At 42.3% G+C, this 15,316-nt stretch overlaps 1 protein-coding gene across 1 annotated transcript; it reads right to left on the bottom strand.

The window, feature by feature from the left end:
• Positions 1-44: 44 nt before the first annotated feature.
• Positions 45-6,731, bottom strand: hey2 (hes-related family bHLH transcription factor with YRPW motif 2). Its single transcript, XM_030110315.1, is given in 9 exon segments — positions 45-1,178; positions 1,180-1,277; positions 1,280-1,343; positions 1,345-1,392; positions 1,395-1,648; positions 3,380-3,461; positions 4,198-4,281; positions 4,374-4,452; positions 6,495-6,731. Coding segments are annotated over 9 exon segments (1,023 nt in total). The 5' UTR covers positions 6,581-6,731; the 3' UTR covers positions 45-950.
• Positions 6,732-15,316: the final 8,585 nt, after the last annotated feature.

A 15,316-nucleotide genomic window follows, 5' to 3' on the forward strand; every position in this document is an offset into this window, starting at 1 on the left:
AAACTGATTTATTTAGTTTGTTTTTTTAAAGGACAGTCCATTGAACAACAGAGAAAAGCTCTACAAACTCTTTCTTTGTAACAGCAGCCACACTATTTAGTCTGTTTTATTTAGAAGAAGGCACACACAACATCACAGATCATTTTGGTGACAAGTCACATGCAAAACACATTAAAAAAAGTAACATTTAACATGATATTTAGTTCATTTCCACCTCAGCAGCTAACATCTGGTCTGTTCTTAATTCATTTGCTAAACATCCATAGTCTTAACCTTGTTTTTCTTTATTTTAAACAATTTATCTCAGAAATCATGAAAATTAAAAGCAAAGAATCTCAATATGTCAGAATATTTATTTAAATCGGATGTTTTGGGGTATTTTTTTAAACTTGTTCCCTGGATTATCACAAATTAAAATGTAGATAAAGTACTTGTAACTTTTCAGTTGATATTATTTGACATGACTGACAGGTGATGAACTATTCTCTGTCAGAGGACGTTGGCATTTCAGTGTTAAAATCTTCCCAAAAGTTTGCTAGCTAAGCATTTACTTACACTCGCCCACACACCAGCTAGCTAATGTTAACTTAACGCTAACTAGTGGTTAACCTGCACTAGCGCAATGATAACTGTGGCATATAAAAAAGGTATTTTTGTGTAAAATAGCTCTGTTGTGTCATTTCATTTAAAATTTCCACCTGCAAATGTAGTTAGCTTAAGAAAACGTGTTAGCTAACTGTTAGCGTCAGCTAGCTGAGGTGGCGAACAATGTTTTTGTTACAATTTTGAGCAAAGAGGGTTGAAAATTTCTATCTGCATCAAAATTCCCCATGAACCTCAAAACAGAGTTCTCACGAGAGTAACACCGTCATCCCAGTCCTTGTTTGGGCGAAGCGTTAAAGAAACGTGTTCTTTCCAGGTTGTCAGTAGGTTAGTGAGAAACGCCGCGGTCAGAAAGCTCCGACCTCCGTTCCCCACGGCCTGTAGGGTCTGCTGCTGCAGTGAGGAGTCTGCGAGGAGACGAGGAGGAGGAGGAGGAGGACGTGGTGGAGGAGACGGCGGAACTGCTGGTGGCAGCGGGAGGAGGTGAAGGCGGAGGCGGAGGGATGGAGGATGGGAAAGGCGAGAGGGAACGACGCCGAGAGGGAGAGCAGGGAGGCAGAGAGAGGGGGTGGGGTTGCAGGGCAGCACGAGAGATGAAGAGGAGGAGGAGGAGGAGGAAGGGGAGGACGAGGCCGAGTCTGCAGGGGAGGAAAAGGAGGAAGAGGCAACCATGAGCGCTGGGGGGCTCCACTTCCTCCTCCGGCCTCTAGGAGCGGTCCGTAGGAAAGAGGGCGCAGCGCTGGCCACGGTGGCCGCCCAGTGATGAGGGTGGAAGGGGTGAGGTAGAGATGCTGCTGCTGCTGCTGCTGCTGCTGCTGGTGGTGCAGGAGCACGTGGTGGGATGCGGCATCTGGGGAGGCCGCCGTGAGGGCGGCGGCGTCGCGCTGGGAGGCGCAGGAGGCCAGGTGAGAGAGGAGGCGGGCGCGCAGCAGCTCCCCGGAGTCCATCCCCTCCACGGCGCTCAGGTAGCGGGAAACCTCCATCAGACTCTCCCTGAAGCCCAGAGACAGGAAGTCCAGCGCCAGAGCGTGAGCGTCCAAGTACCTGCGAGGGGGAGGAAGGAAAGAGCGGCCCACATAAATAAACTCTGAAAAGAACTTCAGAAGGCACAAAAATGCTAAACGTTACACAAACAACGACTTCTGCCAGATTGATTGGTTTCCGGATGTGAACAAACAGAGTAATACCACTCATGACCTGTGGGGGCAGCGAAAGAAACAACAGCAATGCCTTCGAGGGAGGTTATGAACGTGTGCATCAATACGGGTAAATTTACAACATCAGGTCACCCCGACATCGAGACAGACGCTGCAGATGCGTCGACATTTTAGAAACGTGTTCACTGGTGAAAAATTCTCTACACTACCAAGTCATCCCATACTTATTTCAGCAGACTTTAACCTGTTTTATTGTGTAGATCAGAAGGGACACATGACAACGTTTGAAACACATGGACCAATTACGTACGTACAGAAAAGACACATCAAGGCATTTTTACTTTTCCTGTTTCACATGTAGATGGTGACATTTTGAAAACTTTTTGCCAGAAGCAATGAAAGTGACGTAGTTTGCACGTCACACCACTAGTGGGCAACAGTACACTGCAAACATTCACAATATTGTCTTGTCTTTCTTTGTGCTAAAGGTCCGCTCTGTATCTTCCTTATGGAGGAAATGTGTCTCCACGTATGCAGACGATGGTGTGGTGAATGTTAGCAAATTAAGACTTTACTGGAGAAGTCCTGTTCAATTCAAAAGAGTGAACGACACAAACACTCTGGATTCCTTCATTATTGCCGATGATATACTTGCGCAGCTCTCCACACGTGCAGTTCTTGTTTCTACCCAACGACGAAGCGTTTTCAAAAAGTCTGGACCACAAACGATGAGTGTAAAGAAATACGTGTGCTTCATCTCTGTGACCCTGACAGCCTCTTCTTCAGTCTGCTGCTCAACCCGCCCGTCCAGTCCCGCTTTTAAAAGCAAACGCCGGTCCTTGGGGTCAAGTGCCGCTTTCATCCCTGCAGCGTTTTCCCACGGACTCTCCATCTCACACTCACAGTCCGGTTTCCCGCTCTTCAGAGGACAGCACACACACACACACTTACAGTCAGTTAATATGACCTAGACTGAACCAGCAACTAACACAAGCTACTGCTGGAAGGCTTCATCCTATCACAGAAAAAGAAAACATTGCCATCAGATGGATTTAATGGCTGTATTTGAGAGGAATATTTATTTTATTTATTTTAGGACAGGGAGGGGTTTCCATCTGTTTCACACTGAAAAACTAAACTTTTGCTGTCTGGTGGGTGAATTATGCAGACTGTTCAGGAATGTAATAACAAGGTATTACATGGAGGCTTTCAAGGGATGGTGTATTTTTCAATATTGAGACAGTTGTTGACATCTGGCCTATTTAATTCACCATCTGAGTCTAATTGACAATTCCCAGAATTCCCACTTTCTCAGAGCGAAATTCCCAGCTTGGACATTGGAAATGGGAACATTTCCCACAGGTGAACAACACAAGACTTGAAAGAAAAAGTGGTTCCACATGTACAATTTGCCTGGCAATGGCAATTTAGGAAAGGGCTTGAGTGTCTGTGCTTCTAAGTTCCTAGAAAACTGCATGTTTTAAACATAATGCTCTTTTGACGCACATGAACTGAAGAATATAACATCGTCGGCAAACACTCATTGCCATCAGGCACAATATCACAGTGTGGATTCGCAAACACTCCTGCTGGTCAGTCGTAGCAGAATATTCAGTTACCTTTTCCACCAGTAGCCTGAAGCATCTTCAGATGGTCCACGGTCATCTGGAGGATTTCTGCCTTCTCCAGTTTTGCGGAACCCTGATGACAAAAAGGTTCAAAATCAACTAAATGCTTATTGTGTAAAAATAAATCATGCTAATAAATTTGAATTAAATTTCAAACCACAGTTCAGAATTAAATTAAGCTAAATAAATGATCTTTTGCTGTAGCCTCCATTAAAAAAAATCAGTCACTAAAATAATTTTAACTCACTTTAAAGGCACCAGAATATGAAATAGTTATAAACGTAAATATTAAAGACGGTTTTCTCTTTAATCTGAAAAAACTTTTTCAACAAAAAGAATTCAACAGCAAAAAAAGAAACATTAATGAAATGTAGTGAGAGCAATTTAAATATATAAGAGAACAAACAATCAGACTAAAACTTACTTTAACTGTCTATTTTAAAATATATAAATGTAAAATAATCCAGGATAAAATATAAATTTATTGATATACTGTAATTGTATCATTACCAGTTTGAATGAGGAAAAACAACATCAGTTATTAGAAAGATACAATATCTTTATATTCTTCAGTGAATACCTTGATAAAATTCAATTGAGCTTCATTTCAATTAAATAGAAAATGGTCTTTGATGTCCTGCTGTCTCAATTTGAGTGAAAAAAAATGAATAAAATGAATCCTAAAATTCAATAAAACTGAATTAAGGCACATATGTAATCAAAAGAGTTGATCTTTGCCTTGCTGTAGCTTTGTTTTGGTGACTGAAACAGATTTAAATGTTCACAATAACTGTTTTTTTCAGTCTCACCTGCTTCTCGAAGGCTGTCGGTACCAGCCTCCTCAGCTCCAGCAGACTGTTGTTGATTCTATCCCGGCGCCTCTTCTCGATAATCTGACAGAGAAAAGAGGAAATAACAAAAGCTTCTCGTGAGTTTTCAGACATAACAGCAGCGTCCACGCTCTTCTCTCAGAGGACGGCTTTACCCCTCTGCGCTTCTTCCTCGCCATCACTTGTGTGGTCGTGGTCGGAGAGCCGCAGGTGATGAAGGACGCCTTCATGTGCCTGAAAGACGAACGGAGTGTTAAATCAACACAGAGCCGCCGGCGCATAGGTAAAACATGCAACCTTTGCACTTCAGGTGTTCCAGCTGTGCCAGAACTGCTTAACATAAAAACAAATAACAGCAGCCACTAGTGGTCCAACAGGGTAACTATATCGTTTCCATAATGTTGCTGTCTAAATGCGAAAATTTTGTGAAACAATGAGTTTTCACTTGGAATCGATGTCGTGTAAACAAGGCCTAAGTCCGCAGCTCTTACTAAACCAGTACAATCCCACGGGAATCAGTCAGAAATAGCCATTTCTCACGTTGAAAAATCAAACCAATGTCTTCCCTTCAGCCAGTTTTGCTGACTAGTGCCGAAATTCTACATTTACTGACACCTCTTCGTGTCCTATAATCCCCTGCTACGCTCGACACGATCTTTCATGCTCAGAAATTAGGAAAATGTATTTACACATTTAGTATGGAGATAATTACAGCAAATTAAAAAGCTGGTTTTCGAATGTCAGCAATCCGTGTAAACATAAACCTCATATCTAATATTACACATTTTACTGCATCACATTATTATAGGCTAATTTTCATCTGTAGTCCCTGAGCATGGTGACCAATCAACCTAACATGCATGCTTTTGGAGCGTGCGAGGAAGCCGGAGTACCCGGAGGGAACCCACGCTCACACACGGGGAGAACATGCAAACTCCACACAGAAAGGACCCGAGTCCCGGCCGCTACTTGAACCCAGGACTTTCTTGCTGTGAGGCAAGAGCACTAATCACTGTTCCACGTGCGGCCCGCAGTTATCTAACTGCATCTCACTTTACCAATGGATGACTTGAAAGGCACATTTTGGATTTTATATGAAATGCCATATTTTCCTGCAGGCTTCCAGCTCACCTGAGAGTCATTATCATAGACTTTCATAAAGTAGCAGCTGTATTTAAAACACTGGATTGTAGAAGTCTATATGAAGGATCTGGGCTCTTAATGTCACCTTTCCTGTTGGAAAACACCTAATTAGTTGAACTGGGGCAAATTATTATGAGAGAATGCATTATAAATTAGGAATCCGTCAGTACAGTTTAGTTGCTGATGTCCACATGTGAACCAACAGTTGTGAGAACAGAATTGTAGCTCATGAGAGAAAAGCCTGCATTGGATGTTTCCCGCTAGAGAAGTTTTACAGAAATGTTTTAAAGGTCCTTACTGCCTGAATACTTTTAACACAGTTCCTCAGCTGAGGGGCAACAATGTTTGATTCTATCTCCTTAATAGACCAACATGGTGCAGTTTAAGCACCACAGGAAGCATGGCTTTCCTCTCCATCCAAAGTTTAGCTCCGCATCATGGGAGGTCAAACATAAGGCCTGTGGGCCAAAACCGGCCTGCAGGGGGCTCCGATCTGGCCCAATAAAACCGCACTGCTGTCAGGGTGAGCTTATGAAAACACCTACAATGCACAGGTGTAAGATTTTTTTCAATGCATTTTGCACCAGAAAGTTAAATTAAAATTATGTTCAGTAATTTTAGGTAGCAATTGCTTGTTTTATGGAATATTGACATCTGCACCACATGTACTCTGCACAACAACAAAGAAAAACTTTGAAGTTATTTTACCAGTCTGACCCATTCAATATAAAACTGGGCTGCATGTGGCTCATTTTGTTAGTACCTTCAAATGCTGCTTTGTGTCAAATTCCATTTTTTGACAACACATAATGTGACTTTTTAGATGCGTGAGACTGTTTCCTTATTTTTATAAACATGTGATTCAAGAAAGTCATCCTCAGATCGATTGGTTGATAATCTTTGGATTATTCTGGAGGCTGTTCAAGAGTGTTAATAAGAAAAAAAAAACATACAAATTGGTTATTTTGTATAATATTTAGATCTTACAGTACTTCAAACGCATTTCCCATAATGATGCTAAAAAAAATTGTGCATCTTTTTAAGGATATTTACAGAAACAAAGACACCAATCATTGAATTCATCTTTCTATCTAAAAACTAAAAAAGCAGGGGGATTATTGAGGAGCTCTCACCCTAAATAGATGCTCTCTCTGCCCACATCGATGCTCTCCTCCATGTCGCTCTCAGCGGAGCTGCTGTCCTCACATGGCCGCTTCATGCCGCATGCACGGCGGGCAGGACTGCAGCGCGTCCCCGGGGGAGACGTGGAGATGTGGAGGATCAAGATTGAAAAAAAACCAAAAAACCTGCTTCCTCTCAAAAAGAAACAAAACAAAACAGTCCTGTGCTTAATTCCTGTCGCCTGATTTTGATTGATCTCAAAACTTCTTAATAAGATTATTATGGAGCAGCACAGGTGCACTTGGTTGTCCAGAGATCAGAAGTCAAAAGTCACTTTAAAGTAATTCAGATGCGATGTAAGGAGTACTTTTGAGGAAATTTCTTTATTCCAAGCGTTGTCAGAGTTTCTGACTCCTTCCCATAAGACTTTGTTCCTTTGCTTAAATGTCAAATTTGCATGTAATTCCGGGATGGATGTCATGCATGAACAAGTTCAGAAGTTTTCCAACATCAGAAAAGTCAAGCACTTCACGCATTTTCCATCTGAAGTCCGTGAAATAAACAAATTAAAAAAAAAAAAAAAAAAAAAATTTCTCCAAGAGTTCTGCTTCCAGCGGTGTGTGGCGGGGAATCAGTCCGGGACAGGTGGCTCGTGCGTCGGCTGCAGAGTGGACTGGGTCCGGTGTGCGCGCCTTCTCCCTCCCCTTCTCCCTCCCCCCTCCTCCTCCTCCTCCTCCTCTGCTGGTGGAGCTTTCCCACGGAGCCTGGGCGCCGTGCACGTGCACCGACACGCGTGCACATGCAGACTGGACCCACCCACGTTCGCGCGAACACACACAAAAAATACACACGCACACGCAGTGCTGCTGTTCTGATAGTACTGACTGTCTGGTTTCAGGGAGAAGTGATGTATGCGTGAACGTGCATGTGAACAGGGGAAAAATACACTTCATGTAATACAAATTTATTGAATATGATGTGAATATATTTATTATCAAGCAGCACCAATTATGTTTAGACTGTTTTTGGGTTTTCGACATAAATCATGAGGAAAGGTGTGCTCCGTTTCCACAACGACTCTTCAATTTAAAATGTGTTTTGAACGGTTTTTAGTCGATTTTCAGGTTTTATTTCAGCAGTTTTTATTTCATTTGAACTGTTTTTAAGAAGGCTCTCCCCCATTTCCAATCATTCTCACAGTTTTTGGAATTCACTCAACCAGTTTTGTTTTTTTTTGGGGGGGGGGTTGTTTGAGCTTTTTAAATGTTCATTTTTATCTGGACACTTTTGTCCCATTTTCAGTTCTCTTTATGGTTTCAGAAACATTTGTCCATTTCAAGCTGTTTTTGTGGCTTTGAACATGTTGCTCCAGTTTAAATGTCCAAAAGTAATATTATTTCACATAACATGGTCCCCCCTCCCTCCTCCCCTTCAGGGAGCATAGCACGGGTTGCCGTTGGAGACTTTAAGTGAATTCAGACAGTTCAGGACCATTTTCCGAGCAGCGCACAGCGCTCACGCGTGCTTCCGGTGTTACACACACACAACTGCACCACAACCGGCGTCTTCCGTGCATGCGCACAGCAGGTGGCCCTCTGTGCATGGTCGACATTGCGGTCATAAAAATACAGACTATTGTGCTGCATGTTTGGCAACCTCAGTAACTCATGCACGATTGGCCTCTGAAACCAGGAAGTGTGATGTCTAGCCCCGCCCACTGAAGTTGCAGTTAAACAACTCATTTTGAAGGAAAAAAAACTTGTCAAATGTTGACTGAGATGACAGATTGTTTAAAGGGACTGTTTCTGCAATGACAAGAGAAAAATGGGAATAACTTTAATTATTTTTATAGTAAATGTATTACTGATTACACCTGGAGCTGAAATGAGCAGAAATGGTTTCTACACTGAGAAAGAGGCTGGTGTGTGTCTGTGTGTCAGACTTTCCCACAGCTCCTGGCGTGTTCACTGAAACTGAAACCCAATCATCGTGTGAGCGGCCACACACACACACCACACACACGCACACGCACACGCACACGCACACACAAATGTCTGTCTTTTCGTACCTGCTAATCTTGTAGAGATACGAATAATGCTGGAAGTATAATGTACGGACACACACACACACACACCACACACACACACACACACACACACACACACACAACACCACACACACACACACACACACACCGCCTTTTGTACTGCCTTTGTCTTTTTTATGAGTTTCTTCAAATAGTTTGTTTTGTTTTGTGCATTATTAAATTCGCAGCTTATATTTCAATAAATATTTTTTCTTTTGTTTTTATGCTGTCCATTGCCTCATTTGTTAATATTTTTGTGGTTATGTGCCCTCCCAAAGGCTTTACTTCTGTGATTTATTTCTTTTTTCCATCCATTTGCTGCTTTTTTTGCCTTTATTCATTTAGTGATCTGACTGTCCAAGGTTTATGCCTCTGTTTTGTAGCTTTTTCTTCTTCATTTTAAGTCTGAGACCAAACCAGAACTCAGAAAACAGTACTTTTTATATGCCACATCTGTTGAAAAAAAAAAAAAGCAATTGATCCTCATGGACACAGACACACACACCACACACACACACATCACACACACACACACACACACACACACACACACACACACACACACACACACACACACACACACAGTCCACAATTAAGCTGCCTCTTTCTTCCAGCTGATGGCCTCCGTTGGACTTGTCAGCACCGTCCATTGGACGAGACGCTTCACTAAAACACACTGGAGTCTCAGATTATGGCCGTAATCAGCGGCGGGTCCAGCCGCACCATTAGCACTTCATTAAAACTGGAACTGGAACGTCTTCGACTCTAAACACTAAGGTAGAGTTATTGAGAGAGAAATGAAAACCTCTAGTGTTTCTTATCCTCCTGGGATCATTTCAGTTCCCGCGTCTCACCAGCCCGACGCATGATCAGCTTCCCTGAAGTACGATCAAATATATGAATATTGTGAAAATGTAGAAAATACAAAGCATCTTTGTCAAGAGTTTTATTTGTGTTTTGGAGTTTTGAGTTTGTCTGCTGTGATTCTAAATGGACTGCAGATGGCTTTGACTCCACGCAGCGGTCGGTGTGTGTTTGGTGAGTGTTGACGATATCTGAGGTTTATTGGTGTCGGAGGTCGCAGAGGACAAGCAGGGCCATCCTATAGCAGGAAACACCGAGTGTGGAGAGAGGAATATCTGTGTGTGTGTTGTGTGTGTTGTGTTGTGTGTGTGTGGTGTGTGTGTGTGTGTGTGTGTGTGTGCGCGCGCGCGCAGGGTAATATTCAGGGAGTGCCGAAACGGAGAGCAGGGCCGCAAGTCGGAAATCCTTTTGGAACAAGAGAACAAGACTGGAAGCTGCGTGTGTTTATGTGTGTGTGTGTGTGGTGTGTGTGTGTGTGTGTGTGCGCGTGTGGGCAAAGAGAATGGGAGGAAGTGTGGTGTATTATTCTCTGTGAGACGGTGTTCGCGCCTGTCCGTCGCTACGACGCCTCGGCGCTCACACCAGCCGACCCCTTGTTCCCACAGGACGTATAGCATGACCCACACACACACACACACCACACACACACCACGCTCGTGCCCACACACGCATACTCATGCTTCCAGTCTCTTGCTGTTCTATAAGCACCATGACCGCCTGCGCACATAACCTGGAGTATCTTTATTTAAGCTGAATCATTCTCTTCATTCACTTCCACTCGCTGCCAAAAGGCTGTAATTAAACACATTTATGGCGGAGTATTGCTCTTCTATTTGATTTCACTCATCAAAATGCTACAGCATCACTTTAACTCCAAATAACAAAAACTTAAATCAACTTGACTTCAGTTAACTTCAATCAATTACACACTACACTTAGATTAAGTTGACATTATCAATTAGACATTAGCTTCACTTAATTCAATGGGATTTGGAATGTAACCTAATGTAACTTAAAGTCAGTCAATGTCTTCTGACTTCCAGCTGATGAGCTGCAGAATGTAACATCTGACGTCTAACATGATTTAAATCTGGCAATCAATGAAGTTTAGATTCTCTAAAATCACCTAAAGTGCCCTGTTTTTACCTGAGAAGGACTCGAGCGTGGTCCCTGTGAGAAGCTTATTGACGGTCTTTAATGCACTCCCACAGACTGCATGAATGTCTGTTGTTCCAGGACATAATAGGCCATGTTGCGGCGAAGGAAACCTGCAGACGTGTCCTCTGGGAGCGTCCGACTACCCAACCTGCAGGTGCAGCGCTACTCCACTTCCTTCCTGTCAACGGACCCGAGCTTCCTATCAGGACAACGTCGCCCAGAAAAAAGACTTCATTATGGCATTATTGTCCCCTTCAAAGGCTTCCAGACTGTTGTTCAGATGATCCTTGAATCCTTAAATGATTTTTTCTTTTGTGGCAATTTTAGAAGGTATGTTGTGTTTTTTTTCTCTGTAAGGGAGAGTTTGCATCTCTTTGTGATAGTTTTTTAGAAAGTTACGTTCTCACCTATTTCCACAGAGGGGATTTGAAGCGTTTTTTAAAAAGTTCCACCTCAGAAAGTGGCGTCCTCAGTAGATCGAAGCGCAGTTGTTTACTTTATTATGAGTTTTTGGTCATTTTGTGGTATTTTCTTCAGGTGACTTTGAGTCTGTTTTATTCTAGTCGATTTTTTTTTGTGGTTCAGAGATCATTAAGAGTCATTGTATGGTGGTTTGTGAGTTACTTTGCCATGTTTTCGGTCTCTGTGTTGTGAATTTAAATTGGAGGAGGATCTTGGGGCTGATCTTTCAAACTTTATATGTTGAATTATATCTTTTTTGTAATTTTCTTTCGTTTGTAATTTGCAATTTTTGTTAGAGGTATGTTTTAGGAGTGGTTGTAAATTTTTCTAGAAAGGTTTTTAGAGGATTCAGATTTTTCTTTGTGGCAAATTGAATTCTGCTTTGTTCAGTTTGAGTCAGTGAATGCAGATTTTCTTCTTGTCATTGTAAATTGGGGAATGGCATGGAAGGTATAGAAAGACTTTTTATGAACAAATTATGAATTTAACATCGGAAATGTTGATATTTCAGACTCCGGCCTTCACAGTAGGGGGGCCTCACAGAGACAAACACTGAAGGTTATCGATGGCTCGGTGCCATTTAAGCTCTCACTTGACCTCAAAACCGTCCTCTAATTAAAGGTTAAGTTAAAATCGTCTCCTTATCTGAAGTAGATACCGAAGAAAAGCCGCTGAAGGCAGACCACTGTTAAGGAAAGTAGCTTGAATACAGCGTCACAAGAAGGTTTTTCAATTTGAGAAGGGATAGATATTTTCTAGGGTTGGAGAAATGAGTTCAGTTTATTCTAGTTGGTTTAGTTTGTTGGTTTTCTTTCATTGTTGCTAGTTCACCTTGTTTTAGTGATCATTGTATTAAATATAAGTCTTAAGAGTTGTGTATTTTATCAGTGGTGAGGGTGTGGCGGCAGCAGAAGATGAGGAGTTCCCAGCAGTGGTGAAAGTGGAGAAGTGCCGGAGAGTCTTGAACCTCTAATCTCCAAACACGTCAGCACACACTTCAGAGCTGAAAGGAACCCTTCAAAATATGCAGCGTATGTGAGAGAGATGTGAATGTTGAAGACCAGCTTGTGGAAAATACCTGTCGTCGGCTGCACCGTCACCATCGCACTCAGAAAACCAGATCCTGTCATCACCAGCAAACACTGATGCACACACAAACACACAGAGAGTCTCATGCATGGATAATTACCAATAGTGGAGGCTGAGGCCGAATTGGCGCAGTGAGAGTGTTTCTTTACATGCCAAAGTAGCCACAAAATGTGACAGAGAACAAATCTTCAAGAAACTTCGTTTAATATCTCTAATGCAGTGGTCTCCAACCCTGTTCCCAGAGAGACCCCATCCAGCAAAGATAAGCCAAACACCAAGGAGCTCAAAAGATTTTTGTTTTAACTCTCTCTGATTCAGTACAGCTGAATCTAATGGTTCTGTCCTCATTAAAAATCCAGAGAAGTTCAGAAATTAACCTGTCAGTACAAGCAGGACTGCCCGACTGATCAACCAACTTATCTAACTACCCAACTTCCAGCGTCCACTGAAATCCTCCTCTTACCGACCTGCCGAGTATGAACCTTGCACCCTCTGTTACTTTTACCTACCTACTTACCTATCTACCTAACTGACCTACTAACTTTCCTTCCATCCATCATCAAATCCTTCCTTCTGACCTACCAACCTCCCAACTTACATCCAACATTGCTATCTGACCTACCTTCCCAACTACCTACCACCTTGGTGCATTGATCTCCGTACCTACTGTTCAAACAACTACATCCAACATACCTATTACCTTTCTTTCTTCCTTCTAACCGACTGACCGACTGACTTATCTACCATACCTACCTACCTACTTACTGCCTTCCTTCCTTCCATCCAACCGGTGGACCTAGTCCAGCATTGCAACTTACCCAACTCGCTTCCTCTTTATATCCAACTTTCTACCGACCTACCTTCCAAACTAACTTCCATCTTCCTTCCTTAACTTTTAAACCTACCATTCAACCCACTACCCTGCATCCAACATACTGACCAACCTTCCTTTCTTCCTTCCCTTTGACCTACCTACCTACCCACCTACCTACTACCTTCCTTCCTTCCAACCGACCAACCTACATCCAACATTGCTACCTACCCAACGAGCTACCTCCCCATCTACACTTATCTATCTACCTACATTCTTACTTACCACTTATCTTGGCTACCTCACATTCAACCTACTACCCTCAATCCAACATCCCTACTTACAGTAGCTACCTTCCGTCCTTCCTTCTGACCGACTGATTGATCGACCTACTTTCCACATTGCTACTGACTCAACCCTACCTTCCACAAACTTCAACCACTCAAAGAAACATAATTCAACAGTCCTTGCCAAAACTTTAAGACACTTTCACTTAATTGTCTTCAACCACTTAAAAACAATCATCCTTTACATTTTATGACTGTTTGAACCCATTCTTTAGCTGCTTAGCTCTCTCATGTTGACTTTCAGAGTACTGAATATTTTTATTCTCAGACCATTTCTGAATTAGTCCACTCCTAAAAATGTAAGACAAATTTGACAACAAAACGCAGCAATTTCAATCTCTTTTCAACCAGTGTATCTCACATGTCAGTAGATATTCTGGTTTTCTCAAAAGGTGGTTGTCGGTGCAGAGTGCCCACACCTCACTTACTACCACTTATTCTGAGGTTGACGTTGTGATGAAAAACAGAAGTCAAGTTTTTGTCTAAACATTGTTTTTCATTAAAAAAAAGGTTGGAGCCCATTCATCCTGGCCTGATGTCCTATTTGTTGCTCCATTCATCTCCATTGCAGTCTAACTGGACACGAGCAGCCCAATTTTTTAACAATGCATTTTCTGCTTCCTGAAATCTTTTCAGCTGAGCTGATTCAGGCATTTGGAGATGACACTGATTGCTGTTGTGTTTAGGACATGCATACTTACTGTATGATACCTGATGGAAACTGGCTGTTGAAAGATTGCTTTTATACTGTGATTGGAAGTGACTGCTGTTTTTGGATGGGGGTGTAGATTTTTTTTCTCAAGTTTGTTGGTATAATTCTAAAACTTTCACAAGTTTTATTTTTAATGCACTTTCGTTTTCATTGGGGCATCTGTCTGCCAGTGTAACTTTTCTTTTACATTTCCTTGTGTTTTCAGCATCACTCAGTAAACCAGCACTGATCTAAGCTCCCTGCAAACAGTGTAAACTCGGCATTAGCAGCAGGATATGCCAGTTTACAAAACAAGACTGTAGCCTGTACTTTCTATGTGAATGTAAATCTGCTGTTTACAGTTGAGAGAGTTTACACGACACCGCCACTTTCTCTTCTTCTGCATGTGAAAGGCCGCCCATTGTTTGTGGATGGATTGACGCTCTGTAGCAACTGTGCAAAGCCCGAGTCAGGTCAAGTCCTAAGAAGGTGTTGGGCATTTTTTCCAGATCTGTCTTAAAGGCCTGATTTATCTGACAAAGGCGCGGCCAACACACATCAATTCCCAAGCATCACAGCTATGAGGACCTGTGTGTGAGTGTAAAAACTGTGTGTGGTTATATACGTGGTAAGAATGTGTGTGTGTGTCTGATAGAAGTGTTCGAGCCTCCCGAGGTGAGACTAATGCTCAACAGGACGTCTGGGAGAACAGATCGCCTCTCACTACAAACATCTACTCTGACACATGCTGACATGAGGAGAGGGGATATTTTTTCTTCGGTGACAGGTGGTGAAGATGACGAACAACACGTAGGGCTTTATTTACTGCTCCGAGGAGAGTGAAACGACACAAGTACTGTAAATTAGACTGTAAGGCATTGGTGGCTGTTTATGGTTAAATGAAAGAGGTAGAGGACGAGTGAAGTCCGAGGTTTGGAGATTCTTTAATATTATTGAATTTGTCAAAAGTAAGACAGACTGTGAATGATCTTCCATCAAAATATCAAGAGGAAGCTAAAGGGAGTTCATATGACGCCGCAACTTAGTTAACGTGGATTCAGAGGCCTTGCAGAGATTGGTTGAAGCAACACAGAGCTTTCACTTATCATTTGCGTTTGTGGTCTGAATTCGGCTTAATGGCGTTCAGTAGGCACTCGCATTGGTACTCAGCAACTGCAAGAAACTAAAATTAAAAATGTTAAAACAGAGCATCCTCTGAGTCTGAGAGGAAGTGAGATGCTCTCTAATGCAGAATTTATATATATTTTTTCTAATAAGAAACTGATTTATTAGCTGATAACAATAAAAAGAAGCATAATCAAAAA

Source organism: Salarias fasciatus, chromosome 15, assembly GCF_902148845.1.
Source record: "Salarias fasciatus chromosome 15, fSalaFa1.1, whole genome shotgun sequence".
Taxonomy (NCBI): domain Eukaryota; kingdom Metazoa; phylum Chordata; class Actinopteri; order Blenniiformes; family Blenniidae; genus Salarias; species Salarias fasciatus.